At 46.1% G+C, this 21,506-nt stretch overlaps 1 protein-coding gene across 1 annotated transcript; it reads right to left on the bottom strand.

Moving 5' to 3' along the window:
* Window positions 1-15,162: 15,162 nt before the first annotated feature.
* Lsm3 (LSM3 homolog, U6 small nuclear RNA and mRNA degradation associated) lies at window positions 15,163-21,407 on the bottom strand. Its single transcript, NM_001106611.1, has 4 exons — window positions 21,287-21,407; window positions 20,495-20,605; window positions 17,998-18,093; window positions 15,163-15,543 (listed from the first exon to the last, which is right to left on the bottom strand). Exons 1-4 carry the CDS (start codon window positions 21,305-21,307, stop codon window positions 15,463-15,465), a joined length of 309 nt encoding a protein of 102 aa, NP_001100081.1. The 5' UTR covers window positions 21,308-21,407; the 3' UTR covers window positions 15,163-15,462.
* Between the last annotated feature and the right edge of the window lie 99 nt (window positions 21,408-21,506).

Raw genomic sequence — 21,506 nt, 5'->3', positions numbered from 1 at the left:
CGTCTCCGAGTCCATTCACCACATCTTGGATACATCGGGAGTCTCAGTAGGATGGTATTTCTCAAGTTATTTTCCAGTAGCATATACTTTTTGGAAAATTTTAAAAAAAGGCAAAAGTGACTCCCTCTCATAGCCGCTGGCTGAGTGAACACGGTTCCTCATTATGGGCCTTGGGTCCTTAGTTTCTCTGTGTAATACTAGGTAGAAAGTCACCGCACACTGCAGGTCCCACACTTCCCTAACAGCGGAAGCTTGCCTGGTACTGTGTTTTGAAAAGTGTTTGCAAAATAGGCTTTGGGAAATATTAGGTTGAGGATCTGCAGGGCGATTATCAACTTGGTATTCTTTCTTTCATGCATAAATGTATACATGCTGTATGTGTGTGTGGGGGGGGAGGGGATGTACTCAGAGGCCAAAGGACATTGGATCCCCTGGAGCTAGAATTACAAGACATTATGAGCTACCTGATGTGGGTTTTGGGAACTAAAATTGAGATTGCTAGACTCAAGTGTAGTAAGTGTTCTTAACCACTGAGCCATCTCTCCAGCCCATAAGAAATTATCATTTACAATATATTGGTTTTTATTGTTGTTTATTCATATTTATTTTTCTTTTAGTTTGTGCGTTTGAGTGTTTGTATGCATGCGTGTATGTGTGTCCTATGCATACAATGCCCAAGAAGGACAGAAGAAAGTCTCGGGCCCCCTGGGATTGAAGTTACCGACAGTTGTAAGCCTTACGCAGGTACTGGGACCTGAACCTGGATCCTCTGCAAGAGCAGCAAGTGCTTTAAACCACTGAGCCAGCTCTCTGGCTCTTAGGGAATATCGAGGTGACTCAAGACTGTGAGATTTAAAAAGGGCATTCAGGATTCTGAGCAACAGAGTTTCATGGTCAATAAAGTTTAGATGAAGTTCAGTTGCAATTTACAGAAGGCAACTTGCTAGAAATGAGAGTCCCCATGTGGACAAGAAAGCCACTCAATGAACCAGAGCCGTTGGGCAGTTCTGAGCTGTAATGGGTTTGCCCTGCAAACTGGGCAATGCTGCAGTGTGCCTGGGCTGTCCTAGACTGACTGACTGACTGACTGACTGACTGACTGACTGGCTGATTGACTGATTGACTGACTGACTGACTGACTGATTGACTGATTGACTGATTGATTGACTGACTGACTGACTGACTGACTGACTGATTGACTTACTTAATTATCTTTCCTCCTCCTTGAAACTCTTTCGGTTTCTGGTCTGGTAGCACCAAAGTGCAAATAGCCTACAGCGAAGTTCCTAGGAGACTGTGGATGCAGAGAACTAATCCCACACTGTCCCTGGGAAAGGTAAAAAGCAAAATGAACTGTCATCTCCTTGCACATGCCAGGGGAGAAGACTAATTCCTCAGCAACCCTTATGACCAATCATAAAAAAATGACACCTGTGAGTAGCATCTTCTGTACTGTCTTATTCTAATAATTAAAAATGTTCATAAAAAAGAACTAATAGCTCTCTCTCTCTCTCTCTCTCTCTCTCTCTCTCTCTCTCTCTCCCCCCCCCTATATTTTTGTTTTGTTTTTGAGATGGGTTCTTACTCTGTAGCCCAGGCTAGCCTCAAACTCATGGCAGCCTCTACCTCAGCTGCCTCCTGAGTGCTGGGATTACAGATGTTACCACACCCAGAGCAACATCCTCAGAGACTACCACTGTGCTCACCTTCTCTGGGTTTCTTATACTGGATTCATCCACCACACATCTGCCCCGAGGCCTCCTGTGGCTGAAAGCTATAGCCAGAATGATCTCATAGGTCACCGGAATTCCTTTCAGATTTCAGTCATTGGTACACACAGCCCCGCCTGATGAGAGGCATAGAGGGTGCCTATCCTTCTGCTACAGTCTGGGTGCCTATCGAAAACTCACTCGTGTTAACATAGCCACCATAAGAAGATTGAGAGCCAGGCCCTTTAGAGGTACTAGGGATTGATGATGAAGGAGTGTGAGTAGGCTAATTCTCACAAGATAAACCTGTCAGAGCTGAGCTCTCTTGTTCTTCCATCTTGGACATGCTCACTGTCAGTCTACCCTGTGCCCTTGCCAGATGATGCCTCCATGATTTGGAATTTTCCAGTTTGGAATCCGGAGACAAACTTTTGGTTTATAAATTACCCAGTATGTGGCATTATGTAATAGCAGCAGAAACTAGTCTGAAATATCTTTATGATCCTCATTCCTCTGTGTGTGTGTGTGTGTGTGTGTGTGTGTGTGAGAGAGAGAGAGAGAGAGAGAGAGAGAGAGAGAGAGAGAGAGAGAGACTGTGACTTTCCCATGCCCCCAACTCCTTTGTGTTCATGGCCTGCAGCAGGGAGGCATGGTGTCCTTCAGTTGAGTGTGTGGCATCAAGAGATTAGGATCTCTGAGCTAAGGTCAGAGGATCTCACCTACTTGAACTACATAGCCTCTCCTGACAGTTTGCTCCTTCAGAGTCTGAGGTCAGGAGACTCTGTGGATGGGGGAATCTTCCTGTCAGCCACTATCCTGGCTCACTTAGAAAACACTAGCATGTGATGTCACCAGAAAAGTTGCTCCTCTCAGGAGTCATCCGTGAGCTGTGCTTCCAACAATAATGCTGTATTCTCTTCTGCTCCTCAGCTCTGAACTTTGTGGCCATTAAAAATAATGGAGCCGTGACATTTTTTCCTCTAGAATAACAAAACTTCGTTAATGTGTCTCTTTTATTCACACATTCTCCGTCACACATTCCTGTAAAGACTGTCCTTCAGATGCCCACAGAGAATGCATTTTCAATTCTTAACATAATTAGCTGGCTTCCAGAAGGAGCGAGAGAAGCATTTATGGGCATAGATAAATCATATCCTTGGCCAAGTACCCTCTTTGGGAACTCAAGGCGATCTCAGGACATGACTCCTTGTGTAGTCTCAGACACCCCTGCACAGAGAGCCGAAGGTCACCCAGCAAGTCCAAGGCAAGGCACGCACTAAACCCCAGGAATCTCAGACCTCCCAGTGCGGTAATTGATCTTCCAAGACAAACATTTGTCTTGCTAACTGTAGTCCTTGCTTTGGAGGCTGAGGATTATAGAGGGGTGGGGGCTGGTAATGAGTGTAGAGATTAATTGGCAGAGAAAGCTTTCAAGCTTCCAGGGAGGGGCAGGATCAATGAGCTGAGGAGAAATAAAACATCTTTTCAAGAAATGTCCCGCTCTCTTACATTGTTTCAATTCTTCATGCTCAGTTTCTTCAGGAGACATTTTTTTTGAAGTGGGTTTTTGTTTTGTTACTTTGTTTTTCCTTTTTGTTGTTGTTGGGTTTTTTTTTTCCTGCCAAGGTTATTCGATTGCATCTCCAACTTAGATTACTTCTTGAGTTGAACTTGACCTTTGCCCACTGAAGCAGAGCAGTCTCTGGTTTATCTAAAGGAAATGGGACCTGAAGGCTGGGAAATAATGAAAAACACAATCAGAAAGGGCTGAGAACCGGCACGTTCCCTCTCTGCCAGAAAGGTACGGTGGAGGATGAAAGCTGAGGTCATAGGACATTGGTGGGTGTGTAAGCTCTGAAGGGAGTCGCCTGGGACTGGAGCAGCGCTCTGACCCACAATTTCTAGTCTTCGGGGTACCATGTCATCTGCAGTGCAGAGAGCTGAGGGGCTTCCCAGCTCAGCTGTGATTTGCTGTGTGACACTGGCCAGTTAGGTGACTATTCTGTCCTAGGTTTTCTTAGCCAAGCTCCTACTAAGGTGGCAAGCTCCTTAGGGCCCAGACCCTGGGTTCTCAGGGCCCAACAGGTGCTCAGTACCTATCAGCTCATTGGGTAAACTGAATTCAATGTTGTCAGTAGGGTTGTAGGATCAGGGAGAGAATTGTCTGAGAAAGAATTTAAAGCCGAGGGCCAAGCCGGGCACGGGCATGGGCCTATATGTGCTTGGAGGCCGAGGCAGGACGATCTACTGTTTCCGAATTTGACTGTTGCCCAGGCAGCATAGAGAGGTCCCTGTGACTCCACTGAAGCACTGACACCCTCGGATTCTTCATTTCATCGTCAGACCAGGAAGGAGCCTGCCTGTTGGAGCTGGAGCTGTTTGTCCTGCAGATGGGGAAGCGGGTTCTTCATTCGTTCCACACGTATCCACAAGGCGCCTGCGGTCTGAAGGTCGCATCAGATGGAAACATTCTCCACGCTTAGGAAGTTTACATTCTGGCGGGAGGAGACCCTAAACAAGGAGACAGACATATATAAACAGAAACGGTTTACAACACAGAGTGCTGGGAGAAGAAGAAAACAGGTGATATGGGCTGGCAACATGGCTCAGCAATAAAGGTGATTGTCGCTAAACCTTGATCCCTAGAACACACATGGTAGAAAAAAAGACTGACTCCTACCAGTTGTCCCTCCCCTCAGGTCCCCCCCTCCAGAGAGAGAGAGAGAGAGAGACAGAGACAGACAGAGAGAGAGAGAGAGAGAGAGAGAGAGAGAGAGAGAGAGAGAGAATTAGAAAACAGAGGATGGGGCCTGGGAATGGTGGGAGTGGGGTGACAGGCTGGAGGAGTGACCAGATAGGACCTCTCTGTGGAGGTGACACAGGGTAGAGACCCAAGTGGTTGAAAATAATGCCACCCAGAAGTTAAAAGCTAGCACTCTAAGCCTCCTAAGCCTCTGCTTGTCCAAGGTCTGCCTTTGATTTTCTCTCTACTTTCTATCTATCTATCTATCTATCTATCTATCTATCTATCTATCTATCTATCTATCTCATGTTTATAGGTGGATTTTTGGCTGCATGTATGTCCATTTGAGGTTAGACTCTCTGGAAGTGGAGTTACAGACAGTTATGAGCTACCATGTGGGTGCTGGGAATTGAACCCAGGCCCTTTGGAAGAACAGCCAATGCTCTTAACCATAGAGCCATCTCTCAGCCCTCTCTCTTTTGTTATGGTAAGGAGAAGAGAATGCACTTTGATATAATTACAAAATTATGGAAGGCGATGGTTCTTCTCAATTTGTCAACCTGAGATCTAGAACCACCTGGGAGTCAGGTCTCTGGGCATGCTGCAGGAGATTACCTTGACTAGGTTCATCAAAGTGGGAAGACCTGCTCACTCTGGATGGCCACATTCTCTAGACTGAGAGTCCAGGCTGGATAAAATGGAGAAAGTGAGCTGAGTGCACAGGAAGTTCTGTGTTTCCTGACTGGATGTACCCAGCTGCCTCCTGCCGCTATGACTTCCCCACAGTGATTGACTGGGACCTGATACTGTGAATCAGAGTCAATCACAGCAGCGGGGAAGGTAGGCCAGCCTCTCCTACACTCACCATGTGTTTGTGTTTTGTCCTGTTATTGTTCCTCTATCATGTACGTTATACCTGGGATATCTACACCCCTTTTCTCAGAACCCCCTTTAAGTACATAGTACAAACATACTGCCCTGCCCCCAATACTTCAGTGTGTGTCTCCCAGGAAGAGCAACCTTCCCTCTCATGGCCATAGTCCATATCTAGCCTACAACCTATGCTCACCTTTTGTCAACTGCTTCAACAATGGCCTTTCAAAGTTATGCCATTTCCCAGGTCCTTGATCACACAGCACACCCATCCTTCTCATGTGAAGCCTTCGCACTTGGGTTTGATTGACAGCTCTGGAGGATTCAGTTGAGATTATACCTGTTTTGGAAGGAGGCCGACCAGCGTGACATGGAGTCTTCAGTGTGCAGTGGTGGGAGGCACATGGTGCTGGTTTGTGCTTCTAGTTTTGTGTGGTTAGGGAGGACACCACCTGGCTGACCCACTATGCCATCAGTTTCCTCTCAGTGATGTCTATGCTGTCTGTTGGGAGAAGAGGTGATGTTTTTACCATCCACCTATTTGGCCCCTAATTCATTTTACCATTCACAGGCAATTACCTTTATCTTTGCTTCTCCTTGCTAATTGTGGGTTAGCCAGTTTTCTGTCACCTGACAACATATCTGAGAAGAAAGGATAATTTTAGCTCCTGGCTTCAGAAGTGAAAGTCCATGATCACTTGGCCCCTGTTGCCTTGGGTCCATCATAAGATATGATCTCACGGAGGAAGCATGTGGCTCAAACTGTTTGCCTGCCCCACGGCAGAAGAAAAGCGGTGGATGGCCAGGTCCTAACATCATGCCCTCAATTTACTAGGCTCTTTCCACTGGGCCTTGCTTCCTAGAGGTCCCATGGCTACCCAATGGTACCATAAGCTGAGGACCAAGCTAATTACCCACATGGGTTTTAGGCTCTCTAAGGCTCACTGAATCAAATCTACACTCTAGAAGTTAGTGTTTTACTGTTTTTCTTCTCTTCACACTTATTTCTATAATCATCCTCTAACTACAAAATCACAGATTTATACCATATTACTAGTTTATATCACTACAACCAGATTCATCTCGAATCAGACCAATGAGGACTCTTGAAACTGGTTTCTGGGGCTGGGGAGGTGACTCAGCAGTTAGGAGCCCTGGCTACTTTTCTGGAGGACCAGAGTTTAATTCCCAGTATCTATAGGCAGCTCATAAACACCTGTAAGTCTAGTTCCAGGGTCCCTGATGTCCTCTTCTGCCTCTGTGGGCGCCATACATACACATACATACACAATACACACATAACTAAAAATAAAATAAAGATTTTAACTGGCTTCTGTGTCTCTGACATCACACTCATTTTTGAAGTGTTTCCTTGCTTTATGTGTATGTATGTATGTATGTATACATGTGTGTGCATGTGTGCAGATATGCATGTGAGTGGGTATGGAGAGGCCAGAGGACAACTTCAATTGATATCCTCAGGCACAGCCTGCCCACCCATTTTTGAGACATTCCCTCACAGGCCAGGAACTCCCCAAGTTGGTTGTGCTGGCTCACCAGTGAGCCCTAGGCATCCACCTGTCTCTGTTTAACCCATCACTAGGTACACACGCACACCACCATGCCCAGCTTAGAGTGAGCACAGGGGACAAGATTTAAGTCTTAGTGCTAACAGGAGCATGCCCTTTGCTGACTGAGCTACATCTGCAGGCTTTTCCCTGCTTTCTGACAGAGTAAGATGTTTCAAGATTGTCTCGTTCTTTCTTTGCCTCAGCCCTGGGCTGAGTCTTTTCTCTAACGAGCCTTAGTGTGCAAAGTTAATTAAGATGTGAGACCCAGGCAGGCCAGGCTCTGCTCCCAGTGTTTCACAGTTTCTGAGTCCCTCAAGACAGAGCTGAGAAACATCTCAATTCCTAACATGTATGAGTCAACAAGGACGGTTGGTCCAACAGGTCTTGTTTGCTAGCTGGAATGGTACTAGGAATCTGAACTCTGATAGCTTCCGGGAATTCTGATGCCCTTTACCCCCAAGACAGGCTGAACATGAAGGATGGAAGCCAGTGCTTCTCAGAACCTGGTGGGCATGTCACCTCAGGGCTTCTTTAAATGTGTTCTCTTGACTCTATACCCAAAGTGGCTCATTTGGTATCTTTAGACTAGGGAACAAGAACTTGCTTTGCTGTTGTTCTAAGAGCCTTTCTAACACACTGCATTTTAAACACATCTCCAGGTACTGCTGCTGCTTGCTGATCTGGGAGTGCGTTTTGAAAAACACTCATTCAGACATTGGCTCTGAAAGTGGCTACATACTAGACTTCTTAGAGATGTTTTACTGTTTTTGTTTGTTTGTGTTTAAATATCAACCCAGAAGACTCTAGAAACTATGACTTATTGGTGATCATTAAGAATTTTATGACCTTGGCAAGTGGGGCTGTTGCTCAGCACAACTGGAGATGATTCTAAGAGGAGGTAGGGTTCAGCGGAAAGGGATTTAGGAGGCAGTGAGCCTGGCCTTTGTGAGGAATAGCAAAGCCACTGGTGCATTTGGTTTGCAGGAGAGGAGAGTGAGGTAGGCAGCTGGGTAAGAAGTGAATGAGATGGGCCATGAATCTGGATGCTGCTCCAGTGGGTTGGGGAGCCTGGGGGCAGGCTGTGAGCTGGACCTTCTGTCTGGAGTGTCTTCACTTCAGTCACTTCGAGGCCAGCCTTCGTTTTACATACCGATCTTGAGTTCTCCCTAGCGGCTTGTGGCTGTGATGAAGGATGAAGGTGTTCCACTGTTGCAGGGTCACACCGTGAGCCCCAAGATCGGTTTAATCACTGGCAAAACCTGTTTCTAGTTGTACTGTGGCTCAACTTTAGTACACACTTTTAACAATGAAGGTAAAGTTAGCTTGTAGAATGAAGCACCCATGTTTGAAAGTAATGTCTAATTGAGTGGCAGACAAAGTGACGAATTAGACAGAATAGGCTATGCCCAACTCTCACAAGAACAGACAGGAAAGAGAGGCTATTTAAGAGAGCATAGAGAGAGGGGGTAGGAAGGAGGTACTTTTACCATACAGTTTTACAGAGAGAGGTAAAGACATGATGATCCAGAGAATGAGAAGGAGCCAGAAGATTAGAACAAATTGCTAGAGGCCAAGCAGGGCAATTCAGTCAGAGGCCAAGAAAGAAGCCAGATTCAGTCAACTTAGAGAAGTTTGAGTCAGAACAGTTGAGTTGAACCAGCCAGCCAGAGCTCAAAAAGAAATAGAAAGAGTGAGTTTATTCAGCAGTAAGTTTCAGAAGCTGAAACATTTCTAGGTTAGACTGTATGGAGACTAGAAGCTTCCAGGACTGGGCCTACCCTAGCAGATTGAGGCAGTGAGCCTCTGAGACAACACTTAGTACAGGCAAATAAAGTTCCTTTTACACTCTATGCTTTCCTCTCATATCTTGAGTCCTGCCCATGGATTTGAAACCTCTGAAAAAGAAGTCTACACAGAGTGATAAAGTATTGTGTTTGGAACAGGGACTTGGCAGGTAGGGGACATCTTCAGTCATTCACAACAGTGTGAATGCTTACTGTGACCAAATTCTACTTATACATCGGTAAGATGGTACATTTTATCGTGTGTGTGTGTGTGTGTGTGTGTGTGTGTGTGTGTGTGTGTGTGTTACTCACTTGTGAGAACACAGGTACAGGCCACCAGAGCACATGAAAGAAATAGTTTGGGACAACCATTTACTTTAACAGAATGACTCTTTACATGCAGTTCTACCCGTGGCTTGCCTACAAAGCAGGGCATGTGAGCTCTGAAGACACGATTGTTTGACGTGCAGCATGGCAGAAACACCAGCCCAGAGAGCAAGGCTGTCTGGCTTGATGCCTCCCGCAGTGGCAGTTCCAACAGCTCTGCCCTCCACAGGACATCGTGCAACCGAGTATGCTTGAATTAAACATGAGTGTTGCCACACGATTCTGTTCACATCTATTTTGATTCTGGCAGTTGCTAACCTTTCTTCTAGGAAAAGTGGGGGTGGGGATCCCTGTTGGTGAGACTCTACTGTTAGGAGCTTGTGAGAACGCTGGCTGGGTGGAGGCAGGTATGAACTGCTCCTGGGTAACTTTCAGCAACACTCCTAGGCCCTGATAGTTGGCAGAGGCCTGGCACCAGCTCTGTCACCCTGCCGTGAGGATGACCTGCCCTTTCCCTCAGTTACTGGAGCTCTGGGTTTTTTGCTGGGCCAGAGCTGACGGTGATGTCATCGTCTTGTGATGTTGTTGGATGACCTTGTTCGTGAGGCTGTTCTGCTCGTTTCTCTCACACCTGACAACTGAGATGAGAAAAGCATGAACCGAAGAGGGAAGGATGGAGGACCCTTCAAAGGAGAACTATGCCCACTCACTCAGCCAATCCCTAAACCCTAAGCACAACTGCCTTGGATCCAACTTAGTTTCTAGCAGTTCTCAGCCTGAAAAAGCTGTAAAGGAAAAAGAGAAGACATCAGTGAGGGCTGGGGTGCAGGTCAGAGGCAGAGCTCTTGGCTAGCTCCTATCTTACGAAGAAACTGGATCGAAGTGACTGAGTCTAGTGTTCAGCTAATTGTAAATGCAAGGTTTCTTGTCTCCTCATCTGTACCCTTACCTTGTAACACACAAATGGTGGCTCTCAAGTTCCTTTCAATCTCTCTAAACCTGTTGAATCAATAACAGGGTGCTCTTGGGCTGGAAGGACAGCACAAATGAGGACATTAAGGCCGACAGCAGGAACAATCTGCTCAGTGAGGTGGCAGAGTCTGGCCTTGAGCTCCACTCCCAACCCCCAAAGCTCAGATCAACCACCCAGATAAACCCAGGATAGAGTGATGGTGAAACCATCTTGCCTAGACTGTGTGTGCTTGGTGGTTGGTTCCAGCTCAGCATCATAGGAGCTGCCACTGTTAGAAGGATATTTTGCCTGAAAACTATCTCCTGGGGCTCTGGTGAATGTGATGTTGCCTGTTCTGTGCTTCTGGAACTGCGGTTGGAATTTCACATAGTTTGGATTTAAGAAATTAAATGGCACAGTCTGCCATCTAATATTGTTGACAGTGAACCTAGACAAGTTGAAACGGAATAGGGAGGAGTGTAGTGCCCTCTAGTGTCAAAACATGCTCTTGGCTGATCCTGGAAACTTAAAGTTGAACAAGAGCAACAGACCTGGGGTGCTACACAGTAGATTGTAGTTAATGGCTGTGTATTTCACAAGCGACAAGAAAAGATTTTAAGTTTTCACCACAAATAAACTAAATTTAATTATTTTTAAATACATGTTTGGAGATAAACATTTATATTCATTAAGATTCCACCCAGTGCAAACACGTTTTGGGACCACATTATACCTATTTACTTATGTGTGCATATTTTATGTTCTTGTCTATTGAGACCGGATCTTGATTCATAGACCCTGGCTGGCCTAGAACTTGCAATCCTCCTGCCTCAGCATCTTGAGTGCTGAGATTACAGGTATGCACCACAATGCCAAGCTCCAATGTTTAGCTTTTATGTACTAGCTAAAAATACATTTAATTGAGGAGGAAAAAAAAGAAAGAAAGAAACATGCAAGCTTAGGTGAATCCTCTTCGATGTACTCTATTTTCCCTTAGGTGAGCAAGTGCAAGCCAGGGACAGGAGAAGCTTGCCGAAATCCACAAAGCAGATTGGTGACAGAGCAAAGATGGGCAGGTTTGTTACCCACCTCTGCTTTCTCCAGGAGGCATTTACTCCACAGTGAGCATGAATAGGAAATCAGGTTCCATTTAGCCCAAACAGCAGCTGCTCACTCAGAAGGAAGAATCCTATCAAAGGGGAACCGAAGGTGCAGTGGGTGGCATGTGATCTGAAGGGACCACAGCCCCCAGACTCTATACTATATTCAGGTGCTGCTGGGCTGTGTGAACAGTGCTGCTCGGGCTGAGCCTCATGGTGCCCTGATTCCATTTCAGAGGTCCATTTGTTGTGTGCTGTGACCTAGGCAGGTCTCTTCCACTCCTTAGGTCTTTGTATTGTTCTGTGAGATCAAAGTACTGAGTGACGCCAGGCTTCCTCATTTCATTTGAATGCCCAACTTGACTCAGAATTTTCTAGCACTGGTCTCTTTGCTGACTTTCAGCCCAGGGAAGTGACAGTGACGGGAGCGGTGGTGGTGGATTCTCAATGCTCTGCCAAATCTTCACAGACCCTACTACTGTCCTGGGAGGCAGACCCCGAGGATGCTCGATCTTCTCCCTCCTTATCTTCTTACCCCTTCCTTCCTGCACAGCACTTGCTTCAGGCTCCTGTAGATCTGGCACATGGTAAACATCTTTCTTCCTCTCTGTTGTGAAGTATGTGTTCACATATGTTCGTGTGTGTGTGTGTGTGTGTGTGTGTGTGTGTGTGTGTGTGTGTGTGTGTTTGAAGAGGCCAGATGTTTATGTTTTATCATTTTCCACCTTATTTTTTGAGAGAGTCTCTCACTGAACCTGGGGCTTTCTGATTCAGCAAAACTAGCTAGCCAGCAAGCTCTGGCAATCCACATCAGCCTTTCCACATGGATCTGACCTTAGATCCTCATGTATATTTGGCAAACACTGTGCCATTTTCTCAGCCCTTGCAAACTACATTTTAACTGAATGAATCAAAGTATTTCAAAGCCAGGTTCTCCTGAAAACGACCCAGGGAGAGTGTGGGGAGCAGCTAGACTAAGGCAGCTTAAAGGAGTGACTTTGGCTCACTGTGCATGACCTCTCTGTGTTGCTCCTATCCTGGGGACAGTCCCAGGGCTGTCCTGGGCTGCTCATGTAGATACTCATCAGTCCTTACAGCTGACCTTAGGGTAACTCCATCTGCTTAGCTGGCACATGGCCAGCCGTTCTTTGAAGCTTGGTTATCTGGCACCCCTGCAGTGTGGGAACTTTCCCAACCCACAAAGACAACTGGGGGTGGGGGGATGTCAATATCTCACCCTGGATCTCCATGGCATAGGAAGTGGATGGGAGGAATACCAAGAAAAGAATCCCTCAGGGGTAATCAATATCAGAAACCACAGTGGGGCATGCTGTATCCACACCCCTGAAACTTAGGCATCAGCCAAGAAAATAAGAATCGACATGCTCTGTGAGAATGGAGCAACGGGCCTGAGGAGTTGAAAACACTGGGCGCTGTAGTCCTCAATTCTTGGCGTTTTCCATGTAAACTGATGCCTGGCCTGCTGGTGGTCTCAGGCACATGGTAGCAGGAGATGGGAGATGGCTGAGGGGTGAAAGGGAGTAAGGGGGACCCCGGTATTGGGGAATGATGTGCACAGCTTGCCTGGTCCTTTCTGCCTGCAGTTCATCACACAGCACTGCAGGCCAGGTGTCATTTAATCTTTACCTATTCAGCACTGATGGAATACAAGCTGTTGGCCAGGCCTCAGCCTGGGGTTGTGAATACATGCAGTCACTTGTCTGATGGGACTGTGTTCAATAAGTTCCCAGAAGCAGAGGGCTAATACCTACCGTCAGCTTAGGAACCCCACCCAGTGCTACAGCAGGACTCTGCAGGTGTCCCCCAACCCCCATGGTCCTGCTGCCACCATGCTGCCCAGTCTGTTACTGAACAAGCCTAAGCTTTGCCCTCCTTGATTTCTTGAGAGGCTCCAGAGCTTCTGGTGAGATTCCACAGCAATGGCCTAAGGGGTGTCCAAGGAATCTGTCACTGCTAATAAAACGCCCAGTTAGTTTCCAGCAACTTACAACTGACTTATCTGTAAAACAGGCCTTCTTTGCCTCTGACAGTGTCTCCTTGTTTTGACTGCCTGACAGAGGTGGGGAGCATTCTGCTCAGGCCTGGCTCATCGAAGCCTCCATTCGCACAGCTGGATGAACAGCCTATGGTTGAGCATAAGATGTCTGAATCTCCCATAGGGAAGCGCTTGCCCTGAGCTCAATGGAGAGCTAAGTGACAGGGACACCCACTGTGCTTCCTTTCCTTAAATAACAGAAATCCTGTGCAAGCCGGGGTGGCTTCCTTGTTTCCAGTGAGCTCCCTCATCACAGGTGAGCTTTGCTTATCGCTGGTAGCTGCTCACGGGAAGGCAACGACGAGTATCACCACTGGAGAGTAAATTTAAGGTCATAGGAAGCATTTGTCTGTTCAGATGGATGACACCTCATGTTGGGGCAGATCTTTGAAATTTACTACTTAAAACTGTCACTTGTAGCTAATGATTATAGATTAACTTTAGCCAAGTTACTTGGATTTCAAATAAAGCACGCTGCAAAGATAGCTCGCTATTTTCTGTCTTTGTGAGAAGCATCCACCATTCCTGTCTCTTTCATGAAATGACCAACCCAGGAGTGGAGGTGTGACATCTGCTATGCCCACGTATTTGACAAGAAGCAACTTACAGGAGGGTTTACTTTGGCTTACACTGAGGTACATTACCCAGGTAGGATGGCAGGAGCATGTGCTGCTTATGGGGGGTTCAGGAAGCAGAGAGAACAGGATGCAGGGTCGGACTATAAAACCTTAAGGCCATTCCTCTATCAATTACCCCATAAAGATTCCATAACTTCCCTCAACAGCAGCACCAGCTGGGACCAAGCATTGAAATACCCGAGGCTACGGAGGACAGTCCAAATTGTAACTGTCACAGACACTGTGTTACAAAAACCGCTCTTATTAATCCCACCAAGTGTAGGATACCCAGCTGAGGGCTCTCCGGTCAGAAGTCTAAGGCATAGTTGCTAGAAACCCTTTGCCAGTCTAGACAGTGTAGACCACTTCAAACCAATAGAGGCAGCCCTGGTATGGGGGTCAGCAGCAGGGGGTCTGCTTGAATTGTTAAGTTAGAGTCCTAAACACGAAAGAGCTGCCAACCTTACAGACCTCAGTTTGCTCCTTTTAAGACTGCAGGGCTTGTGAGGACCCTGAAAGAGACTTTGCCCGAGACATGCTAGTCAGTGAGCTAGTTATGGCCACTGCCGCTAGAATTTGGTTAAGATGTCTACTCAGGAAGGGGATCTCAAGGAATGACCACTTGACGCAGCCAAAATCCCAAGTCCTATGTGCCCCCCTGTGGGGGTGGTCAAGGTGGAGGGAGGGTTCTGCCCTGCCTACTCTCTGAAGACCAAACTTCTAGCAGCTCAGCCACACTTGTTTTTCTCTTCTCTAACTTGTAGGAACAGGTACAATAAATAATGAAAATAAAGCCTCATGACGTTGGCTCAGAGCACATAAGCAAAGTGCACTTGACAGTGGATTAGCAAACTCACTGAGCACATTTATAGACATCCCCCACAGTGTGGGCTGTCTACACGTTTCTTCTTTTTGTGGTGCAGGGACTATGCCCTAATGCATACAGGCTGAGAGCCACGGCCTCAGCATTATTTCCTGTATTTCACAACAGGGTAAGTACTAAGTGGAAGGTGCTGGCCCCAAGTGTCCTTGTGATTCTATGTGAAGTAGAGGCTGGCTGAAGCCAGAATGGAAGTAGCTTTGCTTTCAGCTGCTTCCCGCTCAAACTCTCCGACCTTGTCACTGGCGGCCTATGAGCCAGGACTGAAGACAGTTCTTCAGTCACAGAAGTCATGCTTTGCATTTTCCTAGTAGGTTGACAGTTGAGGTCACTTGCCTCCCTTCTTGTCTAGTTCTGAGTGCTACCTGAGCCCCTAAGACAGGCAAGGCTATCAACAATGGCCTCCCTATCCCAGAACTGCTGGCACAGCGCTACCTCAGACAAGGGCAGGGGCAGGCTGACCACTCTCTTTCCTTACACCCTAGACATGGGTGACACACTACACAACAGGTAAAAACTTGAGAATCCACAAGACACATTGAAAACATAGTACTAAAAAAGGAAACATCAAATTTAATTTAAAGAAAAACATCCTGAAAGTAACTGCAAGAACAATGGGCAAACCAACTCCTGAAGAGCAAGGCGGTCACACTGACTGGAGGGCTGGAGAAAGGGGCAGGCCATTTAGCTGGAGAGCTTGTGAGTTACTTGCAAATGAACTTCTTTGAGGGTAGAGGGATCCTCGGGTCATTTCTGACTATCAGATGCGTGTGAGCTTCTCTCTCTGGGAGTGTCCTGTACATCTCAAGAGGCAAAGTCTCCACTTCCCTACGCAGGCTCCATTTTTGTCTCAGCCAACTCTCAATGGAGGGGCGACTAGAACAACACCATCTCCCCGGACGAAGAGCATGGGGATATTCCGTTTTGTGGACTGGAAGAGAACAACAAAAGGGAAAAGCAGGATCAGGTTAAGCAGTTCAAGTGCCCATCTCCCGGGTGACCGCAACAGGGACCACTGCTGCACACCCAGACCCAGTGTACTGCTACAGTGCATTTCCCAGGCTTCTTTGTGATAGAGCTGGACACAAGGTAGAGGGGGGGGGTTGTGTTATTTTTTTGAGATGGGGACTGTCTTGTGGTGTAGCTCACATTAGTCTGAAATTTCTAATCCCCATACCTCCCACACCTCAACCACAAGTGCTGGGATTATTATTTTTTTAAGATTTATTTTCACTCTGTGTGTGTGTGTGTGTGTGTGTGTGTGTGTGTGTGTGTCCTTTCTTTTCTGGCATCCTTGGGCTCCTGTATGTACATGATTCACATGAACTCGCACAGATGCACACATACACATAAAAATTAGATAAATAAATGTAAATAAAAACAAGTCAGACATTGTGCCTCATGACTACAATGCTAGAGCATAGAGAAGGCTGAGGCAGGCAGGTCACCATGAATTCAAGTACAACTCGGCTACATAGCATGTTCCAAAACTGCCCATGTTATAAGACTGTGTCAATACCTCTCTAGCCTAGGTGCTGGGATTAGAGGATTATGTTACTATGTCTGGTTTTGCACTGAGTAGGGGAGAGGGTACTAGGGATTAAACTCTTTCACATTCTAAGCAAATGCTTAACTACTGAGTTAAATCCTTAGCTATGACTGAATTTTAGCTATGGATTTTAAGAATGACATCCTGAGTGTCAGTGGGTAGTCACTGTTTTACCAATGGATGGACCCTGTACACTAAGATCTCAAGGAGCAGGAGGGTAGAATGTCCCCAACTTAGCACTTGACAGGAAACCACTGTGCTGACTGTAGGCAGGGCCTCAGCCTCAGGTGAGCTCAGCCATCACACCTGCTTCTATGTACTCCTGGGAGCGCAACGGGGAACATACTTTTCAAAGCTTTAGCTCAGTGGTCAGGCTTTGGGCAGTCAGCAAACATGGTGCATCTGGAGTCATCACTAAACCTTGGCAAAGTGTTAGGCAGAACTTGGGAGCAGCCTAAAGACCTCCCAAAAACTACAGACTGCGGGGACAAATGCTGGGAAAAGCCAAATGTTAATAAGCGCTCTGGTGTAGCAGATAGATTTAGCAGGGAAGTACAAGAAGATCTGGCAAGAACTGGCTAGTTATCAGGAAAACAAAAAGAAACGATGCCAGATGCAACGATATTAAGTACAAAAAAAAAAAAAAAAAAAAAAGCACAGGCAGAGACCATGAAGGGTACTGGGTAATCAGGATGGTCTGATAGAGATGCTGTCTCCTCAGTTTCCAAAAGGTCGGTGCTTTAAGATGAGGGTCAAGATGGTTGTTACAAAGAGCACAGTACCACCACTAAGAGCAACCTGGCAGTTAACCACACTGTGGGCTGTATGGTAAAGGAAGGTGCTAAACATGACGGACAGCAGGAAAAGTGGGCTGGAGCCATTGACACTTTAGCAATCAACAAGAGCAATACTCTGTGGTGGACTGAGAACCACTTTCTGTCTTCCTATTAGCCAGTTGGTAGCAATCCAATCACTCAGGTGTTAATATCAACACTGTGGGGAGAAACTCTGGGAATCCTAGTGGTCTACGGTCCCCTTCCTGTTTTGGGAATGTTACAGTTCATTAGTTATGTCAGCTGAGAGAGAGCAAAGGCTGCTGTTTGTTTTCCCATTTCAAAGGTGATGAGAGATACAAGACAGCAATGTACTGTTCTCCACAGTGCTGCATGAAAAAGACTGTAGACACTGTCTGCAACACCAGTCTGTCCTGGCTTTGTCTGTAGTAAAGACACATGACACATTCGTAGACATGATGAAGAGGTGCTCAGCAGTTAAGAACATTGGCCGCTCTTCCTGAGAACCCAGGTTTAAACCCCAGCATTTATAGGGTGGCTCACGACTGTTTGTAACTCCAATTCCAAGGAATCTGGTGCCCTCTTCTGGCCTCCTTAGACACCAGGCATGCACATAGTACACACATATACAGACACCCATACATATAAAATACTTTTTAAATTTAAATTTAATAAAAGACACTATTGTATTTGTGGGTTTGGTGTGGTGGCACAAGCTTTTAATCCCAGTTCTCATGAGGCAAAGGCTCAGACCAACTCAGCTGACTGGAAAGCGCACTCTCAAACCGTTGAGCTGCCTCTAGGCTGTATAGTGTGCCCCAAGTCCCCAGCTTTGTGAGCTGTCACCCATGTTAGCAATACAGCTGACTTTAAGATTGGTGTTAAAAACGGGTTGTGTGACTCCCAAACCCTTGCACTTAGCTATACACTCTATCAGTGGTTCCTAAGTAGGCGCCAGAACATAGCGGGCTTTCCACAAACGTGTTAAGCTGCTGCATGTTGAGAACTGACATTGTGAAGAGAGAAGACTTGCAGGACTCACTTTATATATCTCTTCATACGTCTCCTCATCAATCTCTATCGTCGTCACAGTTTCTTCTACATCTCCCAGAATCATATTTAAATGTTGATCGTAAGCCTGAAGTAGAGGGTGAGATTTGAGAAACAAGGAATAGGGCTCAAAAAGTAGATACAAGTGGATTATAAGTAACAGGTTCAATACTTACACCCAAAATTTTTACATGAAAATAACAAACACTCCCTCTGTGCTAGTCTATCATGTCTTTACAAGCGCTACTGCTTATGATAAAAAGTAAGTTCACTCAAAGTAACCTGAGAGTACTTAAGTTCTTCCTTTACTTGTTACCCAAAGCGGCCCCACCATTCACAAGTTTATTATGAAAAACAGCAAATTCTGTCAGACTTCTTTCAGGAATACTAAGCAGCAAAAAGTCCTCTCACTTGTTGTGCGATAGATAGCACTGCGGTTCTCAAGCAGGAACTGTCATTTGATGCTCACAAAAATGAAACAGGTGTAGCAAAGTTTGGCCCATTTTTGTGGACATGGGTATGTGTGTACAGTATACACGGGTACTGCATGTTTACAAGTGTGTGGATGCCAGAGGCTGAAACAGATGCCTTCCTCAGTTGCTCCCCACCGTATGTATTAAGGTAGTGTCTTTAAGTTGAACGCAAGAGCTTGTTCTGGGGTCTCCACAGGTGTTAGGGATCTAAACTTCAGCACTCAAACTTTACCCACCAATCATCTGTCCCACCTTTACTTTGCCCATTTATAACTTGTCCAGAGCTTAACATGCTTTGGCATCTGTGGGCTCAGGCAGGAAGGATTGCAACCACAGTGTTTAGTGCAACCTCCAAAGTTCATCCCTTTTACTAACAGCAAACCTCCTGGGGCTTGTTCAGAACCCACTTATATGTTCTTCTAACAAAGTGCTAAGTGCTTTTGCCTGCTCATATCAAGATTAAAAATAGCCAGGCGCCACATTGAGAAGGAACTGCTTGGCAGCTACACAAATGAGCAAAATGTTCAGCTGGAGAGCAGGGAGGAAACAGAAACCTGGGCCACTTACTACAGAGGTAAGAGCTTCAGACACCTCCAAACTAAAGGCGATGGTCTAGCCTGGGGTCATTCCATGTGCCGAAGAGCCTTTCAATTTAGCTCCATCCCATGTTTCTCACCAAACTGGCACCGCTGTTTCCCTAATGCTGGCTTGTAGATCAACAGTCCAATTTCCTTCCAAGTCACAGAGGTTCTTTATCCTCAGGTTTCATGAAAGAACTAAAAATTTCTTCATAGAAGAAAGACTGAGACTGTCCCCCACACTGGCTCTGTGGGTGCCAGTATGGGGCTATTTCTAAGCCTGAACTAAAAAGACTTAATTCCAATTCCCGTTGTAAACCAACAGCTCTGAGGAAAGTAACAAGAAGAGACAAAACCCTAAGTGCACAATAATGCTACTTCAAGGGACCAATTCCACAGGCATCATAAATGTGCACAAGCAATATATGTAAAAGTGCACAATGCAGTTTTAAGGCTGGAAAAACAAAAAAGTGACCGAAGCCTTATAGAGAATCCTGGGCAACTGTGTCAGCTGCATAATCATTCCACACAGAAACCGTGTGGAAAAGGTGTGTACATACCAGACAAGGTTTCACTATGTAGTCCAGACTGGCCTCAAATATATGACCTTCCTACCTCAGTCATCTAAGTACTGGAATTATGGGCACATGCCACCGTACCTCACTAGGATCCTCCTTCAAACACAGACAGCATATACACATGCAGAAAAGATGTGGACGACTATGTAGCCAACTTTGAATAGTGCAGAGAAAATGGAATTTCACCTTTAGATTTCTATGGTGTTTAATTTTTTTTTGGTAGTGCTAGGGGCTTTGCCACATACTAGGTGAACGATCTCTGGCCTGCTATTTAGTTTTTTTCATGTCAAAGGAGAGTTTTATATGTCGAAAACCAAAACACCCTGTCCAATAACTTTTAAAAACATAGGACAATGGCAAGAGTGGTAGTGCATGTCTAAAATCCCAGTTCTAAGGAGAGAGAGGCAGGAGGATCTTGAGTTTGAAGCTAGCTGGGTTACATAGTATGACCTTGTCTAAAACAAAAAGAAGTTTATTCATTTTAAATAAACAGAGGACAAAGCTGAAGAAAACAAAAGTGTTCTACAGGGTTGTAGAGATGCTCAAATTAAGAGCACTGGTTATCCCTGCAGAGGACCTGAGTTTGGCTCCTAGCAACCACACCAGGCAGCTCACAACTGTCTGTAACTCCAGCTCTGGGCAATCAGATGCCTTGTTCTGGTCTCACAGGAGTCCCATCCCTCTCTAAAAAACATTCTGGTTAAGGAAAAAATATTTTAAAAGCCAATAAAGGAATTTCCAACTCCCAAAAGTCATTGTATAATTAAAAAAAATAAGTTTATGTTGCAGTTCTTATCTGTAAGGAGGTAGGAAGGGATGACAGGGGAGCATCTGGTTTTGAGATAACTTAACAGACTTACATGTAATCTGCCTCGAAGCTCTCGGTCATTTCTCATTTTCACATAAATTCGCTCATCCAAGCTGAGTCTTATAAGATCCAGGGGCTCCTCTACGGTATTGGTGGTCTGTTGCTGATGAGAGAAGAAGGCTTAGTAATGGAACACTGAGGTAGTGTGGTGTTTCAATCACTGTTAAGCAGTGAAAGCAACATGTGGGTGTTGGTACACAGCCAGGGTTGTCTACAAGAGCCAAAAGTGCTCTTAACCACTAAGCCCCAATAAATCCCTATTAAGGAACTTATATTCTAGTTGTGGAACGAACATTTTAAATAAAGAACACATTTAAAACAACATGCTCTGAAGAGAAACACTGTGTGCCAGGTCTTTGCTTGTTTTCTATATACTACATCTCTAGCAGTTTCTCTATCTCACATAACTGCACCTTTTATCTGACCTCCCCTCGTAACACACTCCAAGTGAGCCACTGCCTGCGTGCCAGGTGCTTACACGTATTACTATGCTGGTGTCCTACCGCTACAGTACTCTTTCTGTCGGAATCCCGACCGTATCTCCCATAGATGGGATATCCACAGCCGTCTGCATTCTACAGAGAAAGGGCGACGACGAGCGAGATGGGCAGATGGGCGGGTTGAGAAACTCTGGGCCTACGGAAGTTTTAGGAGCAGGCCTGGCTGCGGAAGGCCGTGGGAACTCGGGAAAAAGAAAAGGGCCATTCCACGGGAAGCGTGGAAAAAGCAAGCCCGGCTAAGAAACGAAAGCACTTCCTCTTCGGACGCCCCAGGACAAACTTACCTGATCTACGTCGTCCGCCATGTTTCAAACGCTGCGCCCTTTCCACCTCTCGCGAGAGCAGACACTAGGAAACGTTGGGCCGCCACGCACTGGAAGGCGAACTACACTATTTTTGTCCCTTCGCGCCCTTGTAGTTTGCATGGGGGCGGGATTTTTTGGAGGGCGTGGTCCTATCCGGAGCTGGGGGTGCGGCCAGGCATGGCACGCCTCGGGGCGGAGC

The sequence above is a fragment of the Rattus norvegicus genome, chromosome 4, assembly GCF_036323735.1.
Source record: "Rattus norvegicus strain BN/NHsdMcwi chromosome 4, GRCr8, whole genome shotgun sequence".
NCBI lineage: Eukaryota > Metazoa > Chordata > Mammalia > Rodentia > Muridae > Rattus > Rattus norvegicus.
Note: the sequence above shows the minus strand (reverse complement) of the source record. Positions and strands in the feature narration are given on the sequence as shown.